The sequence below is a fragment of the Galleria mellonella genome, unplaced genomic scaffold, assembly GCF_026898425.1.
Source record: "Galleria mellonella isolate WM207_F2 unplaced genomic scaffold, CSIRO_AGI_GalMel_v1 utg21, whole genome shotgun sequence".
NCBI classification, from domain to species: Eukaryota; Metazoa; Arthropoda; class Insecta; order Lepidoptera; family Pyralidae; genus Galleria; species Galleria mellonella.
In genome coordinates this window covers 3,184,553-3,209,729 of record NW_026442037.1, presented here as the reverse complement: position 1 = coordinate 3,209,729, position 25,177 = coordinate 3,184,553, and the positions used below count along the sequence as shown (strand labels likewise).

At 34.8% G+C, this 25,177-nt stretch overlaps 1 protein-coding gene across 2 annotated transcripts in view; it reads right to left on the bottom strand.

The window, feature by feature from the left end:
* LOC113516486 (apoptosis-stimulating of p53 protein 1) overlaps positions 1–25,177 on the bottom strand; it is a 459,324-nt gene that overhangs the window by 339,742 nt on the left and 94,405 nt on the right. Inside the window, exons 2-3 of one of the 2 annotated variants that reach the window (XM_052894330.1) lie at positions 24,905–24,956; positions 15,162–15,315 (exon numbers count right to left, since the gene is read on the bottom strand). In XM_052894330.1, the coding sequence (XP_052750290.1) occupies positions 15,162–15,315; positions 24,905–24,913 (163 nt within the window). In that variant the 5' untranslated portion in view covers positions 24,914–24,956. Of the gene's footprint in view, positions 1–14,922; positions 14,936–15,161; positions 15,316–24,904; positions 24,957–25,177 lie in introns of those variants that run through there. The other variant, XM_052894332.1, reaches the window with a different exon arrangement.

Sequence of the window (25,177 nt, the reverse complement as noted above, 5' to 3'; positions counted from 1 at the left end):
CCTGCCAAGCATAACAAATGCTGGCAACCCCCCTCCCCCCCCCCCCTTATGGGAAAGGCTATGTTCAGCAATTAATGGTTGATACAACGACATTTAAATTAACACAAATGTATTTTATTTGAGATTTAAAAGAGCAAACTGTTGAGTTTCTTGCTAGTTCCTTTCTAAAATATTCCAAACCCAGCAGTGAAATTATAAAAAATTACGATTTAAAAGAGCTTGTAAACAAATCTAATAGAATAAGGATTTATATACCTTTTTTTAAATTCATACTCATTACATATAGAAAACACCCAGACCAAAACTTATAGACATACTAAAGGATACAAACGTTGATATTTTGCAGGAATCAAACCCGCGAACATCGAAAGCATCATTAAGTATTTTAAACCATTATACCACCAAAATCATAGAAGGAAATAACATGATTAAATATAATATATCATATCACGATATCAGCCACTGCTGTTCAACCATCACACCATCAAATGTTCACTGCTAAACATAGATCTCCCCCATAGTCTACCATGAAGAACGGTCCTGAGCCATATACATCCACTGACTTCTTACAATGCATTTGAGGTCGTCACTTCATCTAGTGGGGTGTCGTCCTACACTGCGTTTGCCAGCACCGGGTCGCCACTCAAGAACCTTTCTTCAAATGTATCATTATATAATAATATATACTGTCGTATCCGTTGTTTTATGTTTACAGGTAGCTATTGTCACCCCTCCATTAAACTGATTATCAAATTGTTCGCCATACCAGAATACGCAATAACAGAAGTCTAATTCAAAATCCGATTTTCCTCGCATTATCTCCAACCCCAAAAACAAAGATGGCCATTAATAAAACGTTGGATAACAATAATTTCGGATTTAATTGCTGTAAGGAAGCCCTTTCTTGTGAACCCGACCGACACAGTCCGATGATTTATTTGTAGTCCCAAAATATAACTATTGTCACTGTTTACATTGGAGCCGCTTATTACAACAAGATTAATATTCTAACCGGAGTTTGTTCTCCATCTTTCCGAACCGATACGACGACGTAACCTTCAAGAAAAGAGCATATTCCTTTTTAAAAGGCCGGCAGCACACCTGCAATGCGATTGGTGGTGTGAGTGATCATGGGCGGCAGTAATCGCTTACCATCAGATGAGCCGCATGCTCATTTGCCCCCTGTGTTGTAAAAAAAATATGCCCTATTAAGTTTGAAGGAGGAGATATGGCGTGAATTTACTGGGTACAGAAGAATAAAACGGAAACGCACATGGGCTCCACGTGGTTTGCCATTCTAAGCTGTATAAAAAAAAACCGTTTAAAAAGTGGTCCCCCCTGGAAACCATCGTGAACAATTCTTGTTGAATTCATTACAGATATCAAAATCGTTCAATAGTTTAGGTCGAAGTTATCCGAGCAGTAAGTACCTTATATTATTCTCAATTTCGTGTATAATATAGTATATGTCATATATGTATAAGTATATTTATTATTTATATATATTTATTCGTTTATATATGTAATTTTAGTATGTATGTATATCAATAATTAGTAGTACCGCTTTTTTTTTTATGGTTGACTGGGAGAATCCATTAAGTCATGTACACATATTTGTACTAATGAATAAATAAATAAATAAGTGTTTTTTTTTTGCAAATCCACAATTTTAATTGTGTTAACAATCTTAATGATTAAACGAAATACTGTAGTGTGAAACAATATGTACCATACTGTAATTACTCAGGCTAGATTAACTTCACGATTATTACGCCATTAACACCACAGTTGTGTGTAATTATTTTGGTAATTTGACACTTTATTGTTACATCTACAATGACAATTACATTTGTGGGTGATTTCGCCAGTGACATGTCTTATTGTGTACGTCCAACAAATCTTAATTATAATATGGTTTACTGTTTTGTGTTTATTACAAGTGTTTATTGCCTTGTGGTCCCGACACAGAGACGGCCATCCCTCTCTCTCCCGTGGGTTTTTTTTAATGGGTGAAAATAGCATGATAACCCCGCCTGCGCTATCGGTATACACTGTATAGCAACGGGGACTAACCTTCCCGTTATAGGGAGGAAAAGTATTGTTAGCAATGCAGTTTGACAGCCCCATTGCTAGCAATATGCCCTAGCAAGTCGACCTCCACGTGGTTCCCCCTGTAAACCATCGTGAACAATTCTTGTTGAATTCGTCACGATAGGCTAACTGACCTGTTTCATCCTCACATATCCTATCCTTCACTGGTGCCCCGCCGGTGTATACCGATAGCGCGGGTGGTGTCACTATTTCATAATGATCCATTTACTAAAAATCTCGTATATAGCAATGGGACGGTTTAACCCCATTACTAACAATCTCTTTCTCCCAACCCGAATATATTAACTTACTGAAATAAAATATCTATGTAGCTTACTTCCTTTTCTATACCATATAGTAGGGGGGAAACGGATTGTTAGTAATGGAGGCTGAGAATCCCATTGCTAGCAATATACCCAACCAGGTCGACCGCCTCGCGGTTCCTCCTGGAAACTATCATGATTAATTCCTGATGAATTCATCATGATGGGCCAACTGACCTGTTTTCATTCTCATCTATCACCCTTCACTGGTGCTCCGCCAGCGTATCCCGTTAACGCAGGCGGGGTTACCATACCATTTTCACCCATCAAAAAAAAAATACCATACAGTACATATCAACAATTAAATATGCATTAGATACTGAACATGGGCCTTTCCCATAAGAATTTTGCCGGTAGTTCCCACCCTGTATTATAGTACATGAGTACTAAAATTCATAATAATTGATTAAGTCGTTAAAAAACTGAAAGGTGACAAACATACAAACTTACTTTCACATTTATAATATTAATAAGGATGTGATTTTGTCAAATTAAATCTTACAGCGCCTGCGCATAAATTAAAAGCAATAATTCACATTAGCACTAAATTTGCATTCAATTCTCGTAGCGTGGTTTACAATTTTATTCGTTAAATTCACGCGACTTTATCGACATGACTTGGATATATTGATTAATCAGTAAAAAGATATTTTATGCAAACAAGCTGACGGCCTACCTGATGGAAAGTGGTAACCGTCGCCTATAGACATGAGCAGTACCATGGACATAACAGAGTATACTGTTTCGCCCATGATACCACCCCCGTGTGTTGCCATACTCGAGGACTAAGATGTTATGCCCAAGGTGTACCCTGTAAATTGACTGCCATATCCCACCCTTCAAATGCCACACAGCCATGCAAACACAACTGCTTCACGGTAAAAACACGAATGGTACAGAGGTACCCAAGCAAACGACTTTTGTACAAAATCTCCCTCTGGAAAGTAGTGAGAAAAAAGAAAGAATAAATAATATAAATAGTAGTTTATATTTCTCTTCATCTAAAATATACATCAAATTTCATGATTAATTAAACTGTTAAGGCATTAATAGGTAACAAACAAATAAACAACGTAACTTTCACTTTTATAACATCAGTAAGGACGTATACTGCCGGTAAATTACGTAATAAGCAGTTGAACACAAAGTTAAAAAAAATAATGAGTGAATTAAAAACACTTTCCCACGTTAACGTGTTATTTTTCACAATAACGCGTCGCGTGCTAACTCCGTCCTGACCTGACCTATTGCAAATTCAAGTTCATTATGGCAAATTATAGTTATTGTAGGTCATTATGTTTCCTTGATGATTGTTCGCATTAAGTGGGCTACATTCCCGTGGGTTTCTGTCGAAGAAATTGTGGGGCGGTGTGATAAATATCTTGATTAATATTGCGATGCAAAAACATAGCTGTTCGGCAGCTAGTGTTGTGAAATTATTAGATAACCGGCGATTATATAACGCAGTTATATTATATATATACATCTTGCTAATATATAATAATTAAATTGTAATTACGTGATATCTGTATAAGATAAAAAAAAACGTTAAAAAATTAGTATAAGGGGTATTTTATATTAATAAAAAATTGATGCTAAAATAATATTTTTTATAAATTTTGTCTGTCTCCATGTTTTAAGATGGACAGTGCTGCCCTTCAATCGATCGATCAATTCGCTTAGTTGCTTCTTAAGACACTCATGATAAAGGAAGGGGTGGCCCTTTCTATGCCGGGAACATACATCAGTTGTTTATTATACTAAAATATAAATAAAATTCCTCATAATTTTTTTTTACACAACTTAGAATGGCAAATAAGCTGACGGCCCACCTGATCAAAAGTGGTAACCGTCGTCTATAGACATGAACAGTACCATGGACATAACAGAGTATACTGTTGCGCCCATGATACCCCACATGCGTTGCCATTCCTGAGGACTCAGATGTTATTCCTCTGTACCCAGTAAATTCACGCCATATCCCAACCTTTAAACCGTAACACAGCCATGCAAACGCAACTGTTTCACGGTAGAAACACGAATGGGACAGAGGTACCCAAGCAATACGACTTTTGTACAAAGTCTCCCTCTGGTAATATTAGCGAAGATATTGTATATGGCATAAACAAATAAATACACACGAATTAAGAACTTCATAGTCGATTGAAGGTAATACATACAAAATGTATGATTACGTCTAATACTTGTATGGAAGATAAATGGACAATATTATTTATTTGTCTTTTGAATACACTCTCAAATTACACGCCATTAAAAGAATACAAAGTTGCTTATGACTTGTTATGGTAGACCATGGTTGCCACATTTGCACCTATTAATAATACTAATACCATGGCAGTATGAGCATAACAGTATGAGCTATTTTTTTGCTTTGTTGTAATAGTTTATTTTTAGGGTTCCGTACCTCCAGAGGAAAAACTGAACTCTTATAGGATCACTTCGTTGTATGTCCATCCGTCCGTCTGTCAAGACCCTTTTTCTTAGGAACACGTGGAGGTATCAAGTCTACAATCTTTTAAAGCAGAGAAAAAAATCAAATTTCTAAATCGACGCAATCAAAAGATATGGCCGTTTATATTCCATTTATATCGAATATTTTGACATTCGCAAAGAGAATGAAAACCTATAGGGTACATCTCGTTGACTTACAGTCATGAAATTTATCAAGAAGCAATGTCATGTAGCACAAGCAAAGGGATATATCCGAAAACCGTAAATTTGTAATTTCACAAAAAAAATTTTAAAGCTTGTAATTTTGTACGAAACCCTCGTTGTGCGAGCCGACTCGCACTTGAACGGCTTTTTTATGTAATGGTAACCCCGCCTGCGCTATTGGTATACATTGACAAAGCACCAGTGAATGATGATAAGTGAAGACGAAATTAGATCAGTTCTTCAGAATTCAAATTCACAGGTTCTCAAACTATTTTGGGCAAGAGACCCCTTTCCCAAGACACACCTTAGATCTACATAGACAAATTAATTTTAAAATCCTACGTTTTTCTTTAACTGTCTACTGCTGAACATAAGCTTCTCCCTAAAGGAGTTTTGCCAGTAGTTGCCACGCTTGGATTGGCAACCGCAGTTAGGCTTAAGAGATGTTTCACGAGGGACACTGCTGCCCATCCCTCGCCCTCACTTAGTCGCCTCTTTCGACACCTACAAGAAACGGAAGGGGTGGCCTATTCTATGCCGGGACCATTTAGAAAAAGGTCATGTCCACGTTTATTATTATCACTTTTCATTCCGAACAATTTTACGAAGACTTGATCTTAAAAGCCATGATCATAGGGGAACTTGTAGTGAGACAACAAACTCCCATATTATCATGGTTTTATAATAGAAGAAATCACATGTATTATACTGTCGACTACATACAGATATGGGAAACCAATGATTATTATTATTTACTCTATAACTAGGGAAATTTCTACGTAAAGATATCGACCTGCATCGTCTTTCACTTACCAGGGTCATACAAAAACGACAGTAAGTGGTCTCACGTCTTTACCATGGGTTGTATAATGAACAGAACAGGTACGTATTTAGGGCATGGGCAGACACATCTTGGAGCGTGGATATAAAAATCCGTAATTTATACAATGCTTAGAATAATAATTTAATTATTAGATATTAATAAAAAATAATTAATATATAATTAAATCAAATCAACTGGTATATAGCTGAAAGAGAAACGTGGCGAATAATCTGAAATTATAATTAAGTAATTTATTTGAATTTACGTTATTTAAATTACACTTAAATTAAACCGGTAATTATTATATTAAAATATTATATGTACTCATGAAAGTTTTTACAATATATATTTTATTACTGAGATCGCAAACTAGTCTAAAACAGCTTTTATATTGCAAGTTGAAATATGCCTCACAATGTTTACTTGTAATAAAAATAAGTCAAATATGTTATGTCCATTTTTAAGAAAAATAAATTAAGATTTATTTTATTTACTTAGTTTATGTTTTTCTATTTTTTTGAAATGGAAAAACATTACCGTACTGTTATCATCTCCGTGACACAAAATTTGTCTTATAAAGATTTAATAACAATAAACCTTTTTTTCCAAAGACCATAAAGTTTCAATCCTCGATTATCTATTTATCTATAACGTTCTATTTCTTATTTTATTTATCATCATCATCATATCTGTCACGCCTGTCTCCCATTAGGGTAGGCAGAAACAATGGAACGCCAAATGCTTCGATTCAAACAAACCTCTTGTTTTATTTACACCCGTAATATTGACAAAAATACCCCTAAATAAATAATTTCTCCCTGACTGATTTCTGTACTGATTGAAGGTATTTTGCCCTTATCCTTCAAATTCTCAAGTCCGCCCCTGCCGCATTCACACCGTGTCTGTACACGCACTGTAAATATTTATGAGACCTCGATAATATTCCCCTTGCGAAATTGGGGCCGGGCAGCCCTGAGTCTGCTAAAGATGTATGCACACCCATCTTAATAAAAAGAGACAGTTGCATTTCACTGAACCATCTGGTGCAATATTTACCACTTTCCATCTGGTAGAGTTGCTACATTACAATTCCAAGATACATAAAATATTATGTTGTCAATCAACAAATAGTAACCTAAAATCAATACTCGAATAGCAACCCTGAATAGGCAAACTCGATGTTTAGCAACCATTTATTACTTTTCTATACAATGATACACAACAATCGAATTAACTGACAGAAGGTTTTTTTTTTTATACTACTTAGAATGGCAAACAAGCTGACAATCCACCAGATGGAAAGTGGTAACCGTCGCCTATAGACATGAGCAGTACCATGGACATAACAAAGTATACTGTTTCGCCCATGATACCCCCGCTGGCGTTGCCATTCCTGAGGACTCAGGTGTTACCATCAGTTGGGCCGTCAGCCTGTTTGCCATTCTAAGTTGCATAAAAAAAATATTTATTTTTGTGTATCTAAACATGAGAACAATGGTATAGTTGATACTATTGTCACGTCGCGTGTGAGATTAACTACTGATTACGCTAACTAACTAGTTGTTGGTAAAAGTTTGACTCAGGACCTTGGCAGTGAACGGAATAAGTATATTTATTTACCTGGTCGTCTAAATTAAATTTGCTTTACTGTTTTTTTCATCACTTCAGCCAGTATCCGTCCACTGATGGACATAAGCCTCCCCCATAGACTGCCATAAAGTACGGTCCTGGGCCACCTGTATCCACTGACTCTCTGCAATGCATTTCAGGTTGTCACTCCATCTAGTGGGAGGTCATCCTACACTGCGTTTGCCCGTACGCGGTCGTCACTCAAGAACCTTTCTTCCCCATCGGTTGTCGGTCCTTCGAGCTATGTGACCAGCCCATTGCCACTTTAGCTTGCTTATCCTTAAGATTTTTTTACTTACTAACTAATACTACTGCTACTCAAATGGAGACAACGTCCTCTAGTGTCAAGAGTTTCTAAGCTCTCATTACTAAATACAAAAGCCACTGCCGTGACAGGTGGCTTATGGGACGACGGCTTCGATATTACGCGCCTTTCGAAGCGAACGCCATTTATGTAATTTATTTTTAAACAAGTATTTACTGCGGCTTTTGCCGCGTGATTTAGTACATAGTCCTGTGTCCTGATTTAGAATATAACCTATTCGTGTACCAAATTTCATTCAAATCCGTTCAGTAATTTCTACGTGAAAGAGAACATAATAAATATACATCCATCTATTTATCCAACTATCCATACATCCATCTTTATAAACGTTCGCATTTATAATTTTAACAGGTAAACATATAGATAGAATAATATTTTTAAATAGCCAAATATAAATTTTATAAATTTAGTAACAGTTTAGTTACTAAACAGTTAGAAAGAGAACATAACAAATATATCTTAGTTCTGGGGGAAAGGGGTCCATTTTGCTATCCCCCAATCGGTCCCTTCAACACCATCGAGATTAAATATTGACATATTCTTTAAGATGGATCAATTGAATCATACATTTTCATATTAAAAAATTTAAAGAATCCATCCATAACAAAAATTTGATAAATTTAGTTTATAAGCAACAGTTTAATTGTGCCATCAACTATAACAATTATTGAACTGAACTTGGTATCTCCAGAATGGCATTCAGAAAACAAGCTAGCAACTCTTTCATTTGATAATCACTGCAATTATGAATTTACTGGGTTCAGAATTACTGGGATCATGGACTTACTCTGTTATGTCCATGGTACTGGGGCGACGGTTACCACTTTCCATCAGGTGGGCCGTCAGCTTGTTTGCCATTCTAAGATGTATAAAAAAAAAAATTACGATACGATTCATAAATATACTTTATTATTGCCTTTAAAAATGTCTTATGTAATTTTATTATCTCCTTACACGACCAGAATCGTAAATGTCTAACCGTAAGCACATTCAGGCGGCAGGATAAATTTATTCCTTAATATTTATGGTAAAATTTAAATGAAGAATATGAGTTAATTATGGCAGCTGCCAGTGTGCACACAGCTTATTATTTTTACTACCAAACCGACAATGAAAACGATTGCATGTATTAAAATAATATGTTATTTTTTTTATATATCGTAAAGAGGTTTTGTAATCGTTATGGCGGTTTCGGCGCCATTGATTCGAAATTTAAATTTGGGCTCTCACGATTCAAAATATGGCTAATTATTTTCAATCATAAATCTCTGTTTTGTAAGATAAAAAATATAAATAATTACTCATGTGTTCCCGTAAGTTTCCCGAAGGAACAATGAAAAAACGAAATTTTTAGATTTTTAGATAAAGATGGCCGACCTATGGATTTACTACGGACATCTGATGGTACAAATTTTTCTGTTTATTGCCTCTTGACCTCTTAAATGCTCGATAAATCGACACAAATTAGCATCCACTTTTTGAAAAACAAGCATACGGCCCGTCTGATGGTAAAAGGGGTTGCTATAATCTCTAAGTCTGTTCCCTCTTCTTAACAGATAACAACTTTCCAAAAGTTGCAGTAGATTTAAAAAATTACGATTAAAAAATGCTTGTAAACAAGTATATTTGAATAAAAATGGAATTTGAAAAATTTGAAAAACCTCGGCAAGAATGTTATACTCGTATACACTTACTATTTTATAAGAAGTTTGTTTGAATCGAAACATTTGGCGTTCCATTGTTTCTGCCTACCCTAATGGGAGACAGGCGTGACAGATATGTATGTATGTATGTATTTTATAAGAGAAAGACATAATACTACTTTTTACCTTGATCAATCACCAGACTCACCGGGGGGAAAGGGATTGTTAGTAATGGCATCAAAATAGCCCTATTACTAGCAATAAACCCTGTCAGGTCGACCTCCACGTGGTTTCGCCTGGAAACCATCGTGACTAATTCTAGTTTAATTCGTCAGGATGGGCTAACTGACCTACTTTCATCCTCATCAGTCATCTATCACTGGTGCCCCGTCAGTGTATACCAATAGCGCAGACGGGGTTACAATACCATTATTACCCATTAAAAAAAAAACACCAGACTCGTATCCCGGTTCCGTAGACAAAGCCAACCATAAATATAAACATGACGATGTTAACGCCTCACACACAAGCAGTTGTGTAATAATGTCTTTTAAGGGTATCGGACCCTTTATGGGGATTAATGAGGATAAAGGATCGCCGGGTTGTGGGAAGCGTTTGTAATACTTGCTAATTCCAAGTGGACGGACGGCGACTATCTTTCCTAAGACCTTCTTACACTAATGTAATCTCTATAGGTGAAAATTACATTTGTAACGCTGGACAAAACAAACCTATTGTTTCAAGATCAATAAATATTTTCTTAGATTTAATCGTTTTTTTTTTAATTTCACACTGAAACTCCATCGAACATCATTGTCATTTGGCATCAATTGGGGGGGGGGGGGGGGGCGGAGATATTGTTGGTAACGCGGACTACCAGGTAAGTGACTACCGCCGCCCATGATCACCCACAACACCAACGGCATTGGTGCAGCATTAATACTGCTGCTGGAAATTGGTCACTTTCCACCACGCACAACCATTATTTGGAATCAACTTCCAGCAGCAGTATTTCTGAACCGATACGACAATATAACCTGCAAGAAAAGAGTACATTCCTTTTTAAAAGGCCGGCAGCACACCTGCAATGCCGCTGGTGTTGTGGGTGATCATGGGCGGCAGTAGTCACTTACCAGCAGGTGAGCCGCATGCTCGTTTGCCCCCTGTGTTGTAAAAAAAAAAGAATTCGTAATAAATTCAATAAGAATTAACCACGCAATTATCAAGGACACTGCTTAAAGACTGACCTCATAGGTTATATTACTAACTAGGGTTGCTATTCCCCATTACTAATTTAACCCTTTCCCCTTTAAAAGAGGTACCAGAATATTATAGTCATTAATTATTTGCAACAAATAAAATGTCGCACTTTGTACCATATAAAATAAAATACTGGTACAATTGACTAATAATTTTATGAGCGTTTTTGATCTTCAATGCTCTATCTAAATGTAAGAGATCTAGATGCGTTTAAGAGTGAAAATGTCAATTCGGCATCACGTTCCCACGGACTGCGAACTCGTCTCGTAATTACGACGGCACAGTTTTTGCAGCGAATAAATCGACAGATTAAAGAGTGCCATCGACATACTCTTAAGAGGCTGTCCTTGCAACGAATTCATACAACATCGCAATTTCCCGTCGAAAGTTGTTATTTTTTAAATGAAATTCCAATTTTTTTTTATACAACTTAGAATGGCAAACAAGCTGACGGCCCACCTGATGGAAAGTGGTAACCGTCGCCTATAGACATGAACAGTACCATGGACATAACAAAGTATAATGTTTCGCCCACGATACCCCATGCGTTGCCATTCCTGAGGACTCAGATGTTATTCCTCTGTATCCAGTAAATTCACACCATATCCCACCCTTCAAACCGCAACACAGCCATGCAAACACAACTGCTTCACGGTTGAAACAAGAATGGGACAGAGGTACCCAAGCAATCGAATTCCAAATTTTAAAAAGTTATGTGTTTCGTAGGATTGTATTATAACATGAACTATATCTTAATTCTCTAGTTCTAAATTAAAATTATAAGCTAATCCCAAGTAGGTTTCATACCAAAAGCCCTATATTTAAAAAAAAAGTTGTTAATTCTTTTGCCTCCACAGCGTAAATAGGTAAGGTCCTATTGTTAATCTACACTTATCTATAGTTATTAAAGATTACATCACTATTTAATGTACTTTCTATTTTATTCTATTTTTTTTTTTATTTATTTTTTTTTTTAGCTTAAAGTTTTTGAGTTAATTTACGTTTGTTTAAAATTATTTATTGCACATCATGTGTGAAGGTCAATAGTGAGGAATATGATATAATAGAAATATAGAATTCATGCCTAGGCTAAATTATCCTGAACAGAATGTTCTTCCAGTCAACCGTGCATGTTTTTGAAAGATCACATACTTGTTTGCCAGCCACCAAAAAAAAGTATACCAATGGTATAATTCCCATTGCACAATCGAATGTCTCTTGATCACCGGTGTACATCTAGAAACTACAATGGTTGCATCCAATTCCCGTTATTGATGTGAAAATAACCTCAAATTGCAGAAATAAAGCTTAAGTATAAAAGATCCCAACAGAGACGATAGAAAACACACGTAACAGTATCATGTACGCGTCCACGACGATTTTGTATAATTAAAAAAAAAAATATCTGAACAAGATCAGATTATCTTCATGCATAGCCAAAGATTAAAGATGGCGTTAACTCACTTAAATTAATAGTATTATAAAAACAACAACTTGATTGACTTATGTGTATTTTAATCGAGAATGTTCCACTTGTTTTGTAACGTAAGTACGTTACGATACTAAGTCTAAGGAGATGACTATCTATCAATACTCTAATTTTTATTCTTAATTAATCTATCACAAAGAAGAGATTTGATTTCTTTTTTACAGCAATCCCAACTAATTACTAAGATCTCGGATGATACTTTGATACATATCAAAAGCAGAATACGTAATTGACTACGTGGGTACGGTATAATTATATAATAGACTTACTATAAGTGTAATTAATATCTTATATATAAAATTCTCGTGTCACGGTGTTTGTTACCAAACTCCTCCGAAACGGCTTTACCGATTTTTATAAAATTTTGTGTGCATATTGGATAGGTCTGAGAATCGGTCAACATCTATTTTTCATACCCCTCAATGATAAGGGTGACCCTCCCCAATATTTTTTTTAATGGACTAAAAAAATATTCTCCAAATAATGTATATGGCAAAACAACGTTTGCTGGGTCAGCTAGTTTTTATATAGAAATATGTATCTACTTAAAAAACTTTTTTATGTATAAAATTGTATTAATATATTTACCACATAGAATGGTTTCCTTTTTATTGGTATGATTGATAAATTGATATTTTTTTTTACTTTTTTAACCATTTATATCAGTACACATTAAAAAAAAACCTTTTAAAATATTACATTATTATAGCTAATTATGTATATTTCTACAGATACCTATTATCGACATTACAAACCTTTTAATAGTTCTTATAAACAAATATATTACACTAATATATTTTTTATTCTCCAACCCAACATTTCAACCGTAGCATTCCCGGAGGGGATTATTTTCCGCATGTACTTTTTTCAAGAATCACAGCGACTGAGTCCCACGGCGTCTCGAAGGGTTAGAGGCCCATCAAGTACTGTTACAGGAATTAAATGACATCTCTGTAACGGAGTACGTAAGGTTTCTTCTGGCGACATTGGCGCGTCTCGCGTACTACGACGCTAAACTATGTTTGTAATGGAATTTAAGTTCTTTGAATCTAATAAACGGATTTGTGCTCGAATGTAAACTTTGTAAACTCTTAGTGGACTTAAGCGCTAACACTGTTTGCAGTTTATAGGACATTTTGATTATTAACGCTTTTAATTTTTGCTATAAATAATCAAAAATATGTTATATCTATAATATTGTTCATATCTATGGACAATGGATACCACTTTCCATCAGGTGGACCATCAGCTTATTTACCATTATGCTTAAAAATAGAATTAAAAAAAAATCTAAAATAGGAATACCAGTCATTAAAACAGAAATAGAAATAATTAAAATATCAATAATTTATTAATTTGACATCGCTCTTAGCGACAAGTCCTCGCATTATCTTCTTAGTGTAATATTTTCTTATAATTGTTTGTATTTATAATAAGTTTACTGTTGTAATCTTACAGAGAAAACAATAAATGATGTATATTTTAAAAATAATAATAACAATTTATTTAATTAATAATATAAAAATGTAAACTATGGGTATATACCTGAAAATAAACAGATTTATTATTATTATAAAGAGTATCAATCTATCTAATAATTAAATTATCTACTCCGAGTGAAGATAGTTACTCCTTTTCTTCCTTCGTGTTATATTTGTTAGACCATATGATTATATTGTATACAAATAGATACATTATTATTTATATAATAATATTTACATAATTTATATAATAATATATAACATTATTATTTAGATACTATTTATTTATTTATTTCTTAGTTGATCCATAATATAATTTAATAGATAAATTTCAATATATTATTTTAATAAGAGAGAAGAGGATAACACTTTTCACTTTGACATAACATAAAGATCTGTTACAACACTATCCAGTCATTGAAATTGTATCACGATAGGTACGTATTTTCTTACTATTATTAATATTCATTATTTAAGTATAGGTGTGTATGTATTCATATCGTAATTGTTATTAGTATTATATAGTTATTTAATATATTCTGTAGTTTATAATTATTTATATTCATATTGTAAAATTAATTAATAAATAGTTTACTAATTTACTATTAAAAGACATACAATGCTTCGTAGTTGATGCAGTAATAATTTAATTAATAAATGTTAGTATATTATTTTAATAAATATAATATTTTATAGTGCAATATTATTAATATATTATCATGTAAATGCCTATTAGATTATTAAAATGTCAATTGTTTTTATTATAAATTTAAGTATAACAATTATTTCAATCATGAATAATAATGTAAAAGACTGGCTGTCATTCATTCCTGCTTTGATCAACGTCGAGAGAGCACGCATTAAACAATATATCAAGATTAAAAATAAAAATACCTTTTATTTCTGGTAATAGTCAACAAATATTCATCCAGCTATTATGATATATTACTTTCGTAATATGGGTGCACGCTAAGTAGCAAACACGTCAACCGACTCGCGGCAACACTCCAACACGTCGAACATAAGCTCTGCAGCGTGACGGGCGCAAGTATCAAGAATGAATCCGCGTCAATTTCGCGCATATGGAATACTTATTCTCTCACGTGAATTTATACTTTATTCTAAAGTAAATACAGTGCAATTTTGTTTGTGTATATTTCTTCGTGTAGTAATATACATTACCTCCGTGTTGTGGGTGCACACTAAGCAGTAGACAGGGCTCATCACCACGCTCGCGGTAACACTCCAACACGTCAAGATATAAGCTCTGCAGCGTGACGGGCGCAAGTATTAAGAATCAATCCGCGTCAATTTCGCGCATATGGAATACTTATTCTCTCACGTAAATTTATACTTTATTCTAAAGTATATACAGTGCAATTTTGTTTGTGTATATTTCTTCGTGTAGTAATATACATTACCTCCGTGTTGTGGGTGCACGCTGAGCAGCAGACAGGGCTCGTCACCAGGCTCGCGGCAACACTCCAACACGTCGAGACACGTGCTTTGCGGCGTGACAGGCACGTGGGTCGGCGACCAACCCGCACCGCTTTCGCACCACACTCTCACTATCATCTGAAACGTAAAGTGATAAGAATTAAATCCGAAATCCTACCCGCTTAGAAATTTTTAACCAATCTACATATAATTTTCAAATTTTTTTATAATCATCATATCATATAAGCCTTTAACTGTTCACTGCTGAACATAAGCCTTCCCTTGAGTGATTTTTTTTAGTAGTTGCCACGCTTGACAGGCGGATTGGCAACCACAGTCAGGTTTTAGAGATGTTTTAAAAGGGACGCTGCTGTCCATCTCTTGTCCTTCCTTAGTCGGCTCTTACAACACCCATAGGAAAGGAAGAGATGGGCTATTCTATGCCGGGACCACACGGCCAATAATATTTTTAATGAAATTCGAATTTTAACAAAATTTATATGAGACGTTAGCGTAGTGATGGAATTAGAATACAATGAATTCCCGTACTTTTTATTCCTAGGATATTTTAGTGCCGACGAATGGAACTAAACGAAGTACAACAATCCAAAAAATTAAGAAAAGGAACATTGGTGAATGAAAGTGATCTTTCAGTCAGCGAATATAACATTAAAAGAATTTTTTTTATAGGTGAAGATGGAATGGTAACCCCGCCTGCACTATCGGTATACGCTGACGGAGCACCAGTGAAGGGTGACAGGTGAGGATGATGGCAGGTCAGGTGGCCCATAGTGACCAATCGAACAAGAATTAACTACTATGGTTTCCAGAGAGAACCGCGTGGAGGTCGACCTGATAGGGTGTATTGCTAGCAATGAGGTTGTTAAATCTCATTACTAACAATCCCTTTCCTCCCATTAATATATGTATATATATATAAAAATAATATAAAAATGTAGGTTCTAAAAATTTTATAGATAAACGTAAAGTGAAGTTGCTCTAACGAGTTACCAACTGCCATAGCACACTAGCGCCACCTGGAAAACTAGTGGAAAATAGCATTATCGGAAGTCTCGTACTGCAAGCTTACGTAGAAAATGTAGTTGAGTAAATTCAAGAAAACAAGCAAACGGTTTTGTCGTTCACTCAATACCAGGAAATTGAATGGAATCCGAACTAAATGGTTGGAGATATCTTCAATATTATATATACGTTTCAAATATTCTAAAAGTATGTACAATACTAGTTTTTGACCCCTTCTCCTTATGCGTGGATTTTAGAAGAAGGAAAATCAATGAAATAGATAGATAGATAGATAGACACTCTTTATTGTTTCCACCAAAAGATTACAATACTTATTATACATAATAAATATATATAACTTATTATAAATATAAATAATTAGTTATTTAATTAATAGACCACTTTCTAAGTCACATATAAAGATAAATCGTATAAAAATCACTACACTAAAGTCTAAATTAAAATCTAGACTTTAGACCTTCAGGGCTGCGTCTATATTTAATTTAGTAGTTCTCGCGTGATACCGGAACAAACATAGAGACAGACAGACAAAATTTCTGAAAATTTTAGTCTCATATTTTTTGTAAAATCATGCACAATTTCAGACACAACGTGCACTGTTTCTTTTTTAATACATTACTAATTACTAATCCTTCAGCTAACTTCTGCAGGATAAGTAATAATGAAATTCTGTATTTGAAATTTGATTAAATAAATAAAATATAAGCTAAAGTACAATTTACACCCAGTTTGCCTGCTCTCAGTTAACCACAACCTAAGGGGGAAAGGGATTGTTAATAATGGGGTCAAATAGCCCTATTACTAGCAACATGACAGGTCGACCTCCACGTGGTTCCCCCTGGAAACCATTGTGACTACTAGTTGAATTCGTCAGGATGGGCTAACTGAACTGCTTTCATCCTCATCAGTCATCTATCACTGGTGCACCCTCTCCAGTGTATACCGATAGCGCAGACGGGCTTACCATACCATTATCACCCATTAAAAAAACTACAACCTAAAGTCGCCAGATATGAGATGTTTCACCTCTTATTATTAAGCTATATTTCTATTAATAATAATTCATTTTGCTAGACAATGCACCGCCATTTACTCTCTCTCTGTTTAGCGTAACAGTTGACTGGTAGAGAATGCTATCCGGCATTATGTCCGCCCTGTCCGCCTAACTGCGGTTACTAATCCGGCTGCTAAGCACAGCAACTACTGGCAAGACCCATCTAGGGGTGATGATGATGATGTATATAAAATTATTGAAAGATAATTAAATAAAACAGATAACGTCATTTATTCGAATCTGGATAATACGAAGTGTCAGTAAAAATTTTCTACCAACTTTTCAGTGCTTCCAAATATCGTTATCAAACCTAATTACTCCGAAAGACATTAGTGGGATCGGATACTTCCAAGTTTTTTAAAATAAATTAAAAATATTCTTTATTCAAATAAAATTAATTATAATCGTTTATGATTTTTTATGAATATTTTTTAGTTTTTTATGAATCTACCAACCAGTTCGGAATGCAACTACTGCTGAGAAGGATGGACAAATGTGGCTCATAACTCCACCAATTCTAAAACAATTTGAAAAATTCTTTTTTAAGCTGATCTTTTAAAATCTGTTTTTTCTATAAGTGTTACTAAAGTTAAAAAGAAAAAGTCGAAAACATCGGTAACTTCATCCAAAACTTTTATTATAATTATTAAAAAAAAATATCAATGTGTAAGTATATATATATATATATATATATATATATATATATATATATATATATATATATATATATATATATATGGTAACCGTCGCCTATAGACATGAGCAGTACCATGGACATGACAGAGTATACTGTATCGCCCATGATACCCCCCATGCGTTGCCATTCCTGAGGACTCAGGTATTATTCCTCTGTACCCTGTAAATTCACTGCCATATCCCACCCTTCAAACTGAAACACAGCCACGCAAACACAACTGCTTCACGATAGAAACACGAATGGGGCAGACGTGCCCAAGCAAACTACTTTTGTACAAAGTCTCCCTCTGGTAAATGTTCCGGAACATGTTCAATATCCCACCTGGAAATTCTGGAAATGTTCAAAGTTCCACCAAGTGCTAACAGTTATTTTTTTTTAATGGATGATAATGGAATGGAATCTCTTATTAGAGATAAGCTCGCCTTTGTACATTATGTTTATAATGAATTGTAATTACCAGTATGTTTTGTGTACAATAAAGAATAAAGAATAAAGAATGGTAACCCCACCCGCGCTATCGGTATACACCGGCGGGGCACCAGTGAAGGATGATAGGTGAGGATGAAATAGGTCAGTTAGCCCATCGTGACGAATTCAACAGGAATTGTTCACGATGGTTTCCAGGGGGAACTACGTAGAGGTCGACCTAATAAGGCATATAGCTAATGGGGCTATCAAACTCCATTGCTAACAATCCCTTTCCCCCTGCCAACAGTTATTGGTATTAATATATCACGCATATCCCATTGACAGTCAGCTATTTTGTTCGTTCAGTTACCTGTTAACGTGATAACTGAACGTGTTAAATATTCACCAGTGACTTAATAATTGACTTAGCGATCGCGCCGAGCCGCGACGGCGTCGCGTCGGCTTGTAACATTGACTGACAAATGACAGTCTATACTAGGGTTTCCCCACCTTTCTTTTGTCGAGCCTTCCCGGATTATTTTCATGCCTTTCTCGAATTTTTTCATTACAGAAAAGAAACACAATATTTTAATGACTTTTTTTTATTTAAAGTTAGAAACTTGATAACAGCGACTTATAACGTCGCATTTTGGACAGCGACCGACAGAATTAACGTATATAATAAAGCAATGATATTTAATTATTCAATTTACGCGTTAATAAATTTTGGCATCCATTGACCTATTATTATATGACTTTATTCTCCGCTAATTTGCCGGCTTTAACCCGTCCTAAATACCATTAGAAAAAAGGAAGCTGAGACCCCAAATCATTATTATTAAACTAATTAATTTATTAATTTTTTTTAATAACTCTCATGTACATGACATTGTAAAACAGTACTTTTACAAAGTAACATTATGGACACAAGCATACGACCCGTCTGATAGTAAACGTTTACTGTAGCAATACCAGGAATGTATATATATAGACATTGCTGGTACTACTGTAATTATTGTTATTTGTAAGTCACTGCCGTTTTGGATATAAATCCAAAATGGCAACCGTAACTTATCGTGTGAGACCTATTTATTCTACAATAATGATTTATTAATGCTTTTAATCGTTTCAATAAAATACCATACATTCACTGAGCCATACACAGCTCAGTTTGCAAAATCGAAACCTTTTGTATAAGTTTCTGTCATAGACCGCCGCAATCCTAAAAGGAAACCCAACTGGAATGCAGGTGTTACTTATTAATCAGCAGTTTACGAGGTCAGTGACACATCGTCATCGCCCGTCTAAAGATGGCGCTAGTGGAACAATATTCGTAGTACAATTGTTGTAGTACTAATAGTCTTCGCGTAAAAAAATAACAAATATCCATCCATAGTTACAAAACTTTCGCACTTAAAAAACTATTAGGATTAACATGGATTAAGTAAAAGCTTATAAAACCCCGTTTACAGAGACACTGAAAACATTACAGTCACGAGGTATAATATAAGGCAAGAGAGTAATAAAGTGACTTTTATACCGCATAATCCAGCAATGATCCTTCGTACCTTTCATTTCTTCGTTTAATTATATATATATCGTTGTAATATACGTCCTAAATAAAGGATTTAATCTATTTAACAAAGATTCATAGAGTTATTCATTAAAAATAACAAAAGAATGCCTTTTTATTCATTGCAAGCAAAGGTTGGTTTTTTTTATTGGATGAAAATGGAATGGTAACCCCGCCTGCGCTAACGGGATACGCTGGCGGGGCACCAGTGAATGGTGATCGATGAGGATGAAAACAGGCCAGTTAGCCCATCGTGATGAATTCATCTGGAATTAACCATGATAGTTTCCAGAGGGAACCGCGAGGAGGTCGACCTGGTTGGGTATATTGCTAGCAATGGGATTCTCAGTCTCCATTACTAATAATCCCTTTCCCCCAAGCAAAGGTTGTTGAAGCTGGAACGTTTTTGCCAACCCTTATTTTTGGGATGCCTTTTAAAATCGTTGCTTGTTCCTGTACACGACAACCCTAAGTTAGGAGGTATGGGATTGTTAGTAAAGGGTGCTGCCAGCCCTATTGTTAGCAATATATCAGGTCAAGCACCCTCCCCCCCCTGGAAACCATCGTGCTGAATTCCAAGTGTGTTCATCACGATGGGCTAATCGACCTGCCTATTACTGGTACGACTGTTAAAAAATAAAAAAAAACTTACCCTAAGTTCCGCTCACACGAGTTATGGTAATCAGTGAGCAATGTATTAGGGTTGCCAATAATCGTTTTTAGGATTCCGTAATTCAAAAGTAAAAACAGAACTCTTATTAGATCACTTTATTGTCCGTCTGTCGTCTGTCAAGATCTGTTTCTAAAGAACGGATGGAGGTATCAAGCTACAATTAACATCATTTATTCAAGTCCGCAATCCTTTAAAGCTGTGAAAAAATCAAACTTCTAAATCAACGCAATCAAAAGATATGGTCGTTTATATCGTATATTTCGACGTTTGCAAGGAAATTAAAACCTATAGGATAATACCCGTCGATCTTATACCATAAAATTTGGCAAGAAGCAACGCCGTACTGTACAAATAATGAAAAAAGTCCAAAAACTATAAATTTGTATACAGTTACAAAATAAAAAGATGCTCTTTTGCAAAATATATACTTTTTTGTTATAATTTATACGGAACCCTCGGTGCACGATACCGACTCGCACCTGGCCGGTTAATTAAGTTTTTGTTTTATGTGTGAAAATGATATGGTAACCCCGCCTGCGCTAACGGTATACGCTGACGGAGCACCAGTGAAGGGTGATAGATGAGAATGAAAACAGGTCAGTTAGCCCATCATGATGAATTCATCAGGAATTAACCATGATAGTTTCCAGGGAGAACCGCGAGGAGGTCGACCTGGTTGGATATATTGCTAGCAATGAGATTCTCAGTCTCCATTACTAACAATCCCTTTCCCCCAGCAACGGGAACTAACCTCCTCATTACTAACAATCCCCTCCTCCAATGCTGCATGTGGGGGATAATAGATTGTCAGTGATGGGGTCTAACAGCTCCATTAGGGGGGAAAGGGATTGTTAGTAATGGAGTCTAATAGCCCCATTGCTAGCAATATACCCTATCAGCGAACCTCCACGCGGTTCCCCCTGGAAACCATCATGTTTAATTCTTGTCGAATTCATCACAGTGGGCCAACTGACTTGCATTTATTCTCACCTATCATCTTCCACTGGTGCCCCGTCGGTATATACCGATAGCGCGGGCGGGGTTACTTATCCATTTTCACCCATTAAAAAAAAACAGCTTTATTACTAACAATATAAAAGGAGGGGCGGGGGGGAGGGGGGAGGATTGTTAATAATGCAGACTACAATAGTCATTATATATTGGAGCGCTTAACTGTAAAACTGTGGCCTCTATATCACATTGCCCAGTGGCGGACGTTGATGCGAATTTAACAATTACCCATTGGTTATTATAAATGGGAGGGAAAACACCTGATGTTTAGCGTAATTGTTATTAAAGCCTTTTGAGAGCAAAGCAAATCACATTCGATTCAATTTATGTAAGGTGGCCTTACATAAATTTATTGCTACATGATAAATATTATTATTAATTTTGCCACAATTAGTACCGTTTACTAATACCCAGTAAGTGGGGGGAAAGGGATAGCTAGTAATGAGATTTAACAACCTCATTGCTAGCTATACACCCTATCAGGTCGACCTCCACACGGTTCCCTCTGGAAACCATGGTGGTTAATTCTTGTTCAACTAGTCACTATGGGCCAACTGACCTGCCATCATCCTCACGTTTCACCCTTCACTGGTGCCCCGTCAGCGTATACCGATAATGCAGGCGGAGTTACCATTCCATCTTCACCCATAAAAAAAATATCCAGTAAGTAAATTTTGGGCGCAAAACTATGCCACAATTTCTCATCCAAATCACCTCGGAGTTTAAAGACGAAGGCCTTTGAACCAGCGAGTAATGTTTGTTACTCTTTCACGCAAAAACGACTGAACGTTTTTAATGAAATTAGGTACATGGGTAGGTTATATTTAAAATTAGTAAATAGAATACTTTATGTACTGATTAACGTGAATAGAGCCACGGGATATACCTGGTTTTTTTTTAGCCCCCCGTAGGAGTGCAGCTTATTCCCGGATATTAATTTCCAGGTTTTTTAGCTAATTTAATTTCCTTCTAAGTTTTCCTCACTCTTTACTACCATGTTCCCTTCATACCTCATTTTTCATTCCACTTTTTCCCATTATTGGTTTATTTCAAATTTCCGTAAATTTTTGTCCTCAGTTTGAATCAGTTTTGGTTTGTCGAAGAACCACAGTCCCTCGGCATAGTGTTATTTTTATTGTACGGTACCGTCCACATCCTCGCATATGAATCAGTTTTGTGTTCTATTATTCTCAGGGGATGTACCTGGTTAGAAATATTTAAATGTAGTACCGGATTCGCGTCTTGATTGTAAATTGGACTCTTTCCGCAATAAACCTTTTATTTGGACCATTATAGATAAATAAGTTTTGCCTATCAACACAACTTTTCCTCCCAATAAAAAGAAAACTTCTATCATCAAGAATTTTATACAAACACAACACGGGAGTAATATCGAATTCAAAAAACATACCATGTAAGAACTTTTTTTAATTATTAAAAAAAATACAAAGATAAACAATTTTTCGAACATTCTGAATAAATTTGATAATTCTTTTTACAATCGATAACAAAAATGAAATTGTAAAATAATAATGAAATTGTAAAATAAAAATGAAATTGTAAAATAAAAATGAAATTGTAAAATAAAAATGAAATTGTAAAATAAAAATTAAATTGAAAAATAATAATAAAATTGAAAAATGAAATTGCAAAATGAAACTGAAATTGAAAAAAGTAATAACATAGTGTGTAATTTATTTCACCTAAACATTTTGCAAAGCAAATCTTAATTAAATGGTTTCCTAATTATATTTTCTGATAGTTTTCGCGCAAAGACAAAGGAAAATTGTTCCGAGACGAATATCTCTCTCGCATTAGAGATATTAGCGTGGATTAACGGGAAACTAAACAAACATTGTGTAAGGAAAAAAAAATATATCCCTCCCCATACTAATTACGTTCACATCTGCTCGGGCAGCTGATCGTAACGTAATAAACGGAACGGGCATTGAAGCCATGTTTTTGCGAAGCTCAGGGCACACTCCAATTACCGGCACGTAATTGTTGAACCGCTTTGCAAAAACTAATAGGGATATTTTTCGCATTATTTAACCTTTTAATATGTTACACTCGGTTATGTAGTAAGAGATACGCTGAAAGCGGTTATCTATGTATGTTTGTATGTTCACAGCATATCTCTTGCAGGATAGACAGAGAAGACTGATTGAGAGGGTGAAATAATTTAAGTAACTTAACTTTTCTCTATCTCTCTCTCTCTCTCTCTCTCTCTCTCTCTCTCTCTCTCTCTATCTATCTATCTATAATTTTGCGAAAACACGTAATTTTCAGTATTTCTGAATTATCTAAAAAGTCTTTTATATTAAAATAATCTTACTTATATAATAAAATTGTAACTAAGCGATCTCTGCACATAGATTATATATAAGAAAAAAGTATAAGAGATGTCTTAATTAAAGCAATAACATGCTAAAATTATAATTTTTAGAATTTTTGTCTGCATGTCTGTATGTTTGTTTCGGCATCACGCGAAACCCACTACACCAAATTAAATGTGGTTACAGTTATATTCTTAAAGGTCTAACTTAAAATCTGGTGTAGGTTTTATCTTGATACGTCATCTAGAACTGGTGAATTTCATTTATTTTCATACTTCTAAACTTCACACTTACGAAATGACAGGCAAGAAGCTGGTCGTTCTATTATTTTTCCAAAATTTTATGTACATAATGGTTTACTTATTTATTTATACTTTAATGCACAGTTAAAAATTATAATTCTTTGTACATTTTGGCGGACTTAACACCGGACGGTGTTCTCTACCAGTCAACCATTGGGTAAACCGAGAAATACGTAGGCGGTGCATTTTTGAATAGAGGAAAAATAAAGCAATATTCGATAAATTCATGTAATGTAAACATGCACATAATATATTAAATAAATAAATATATACGTACAATAAATACAATAAATAAATAAATAAAATATTAATATATAAAACAATTAAATAAATCAACTGCAATAAAAGAGCAAATAGTAATCTATGACTCTATGATTTATAATTATTATTAGTAAACAAAGAAACTTATTTATTTATTTATTTTATTGTACACTTTATTGCACCATTTAGAAAATAGTAAATACATTCAATTGTAAAGAGAAATAATACAAAAGGCGGCCTAATCGCTATGCAATCTCTTCCAGACAACCTTTGGGTAGAGGACATTGAGAATAGAAAAAAAAAACAATGTATTATTTACATATTTATAATATTATTATAGTAAGGATACCTAAATAAAGATAGCTTACCGGTATCATGTTTTGGGAACATGTGTGGTCACTCGCTTACACCGCGCCTTGTCTGGAATAAAAAAAAACCACGATTAATTAAAAATGTTGACATAAAGAAACAATGTAACGTTACATTTAAAAAAAAATAATAACTGATATCAAATAAAGGGAAAAGGGATTGTTAGTAACAGAGGTCTAAAAACTCTATTGCTAGCAATATACCCTATCAGGTCGACCTCCACGTAGATCCCCTGGAAACCATTGTGGTTAATTCTTATTTATTAAAAAATA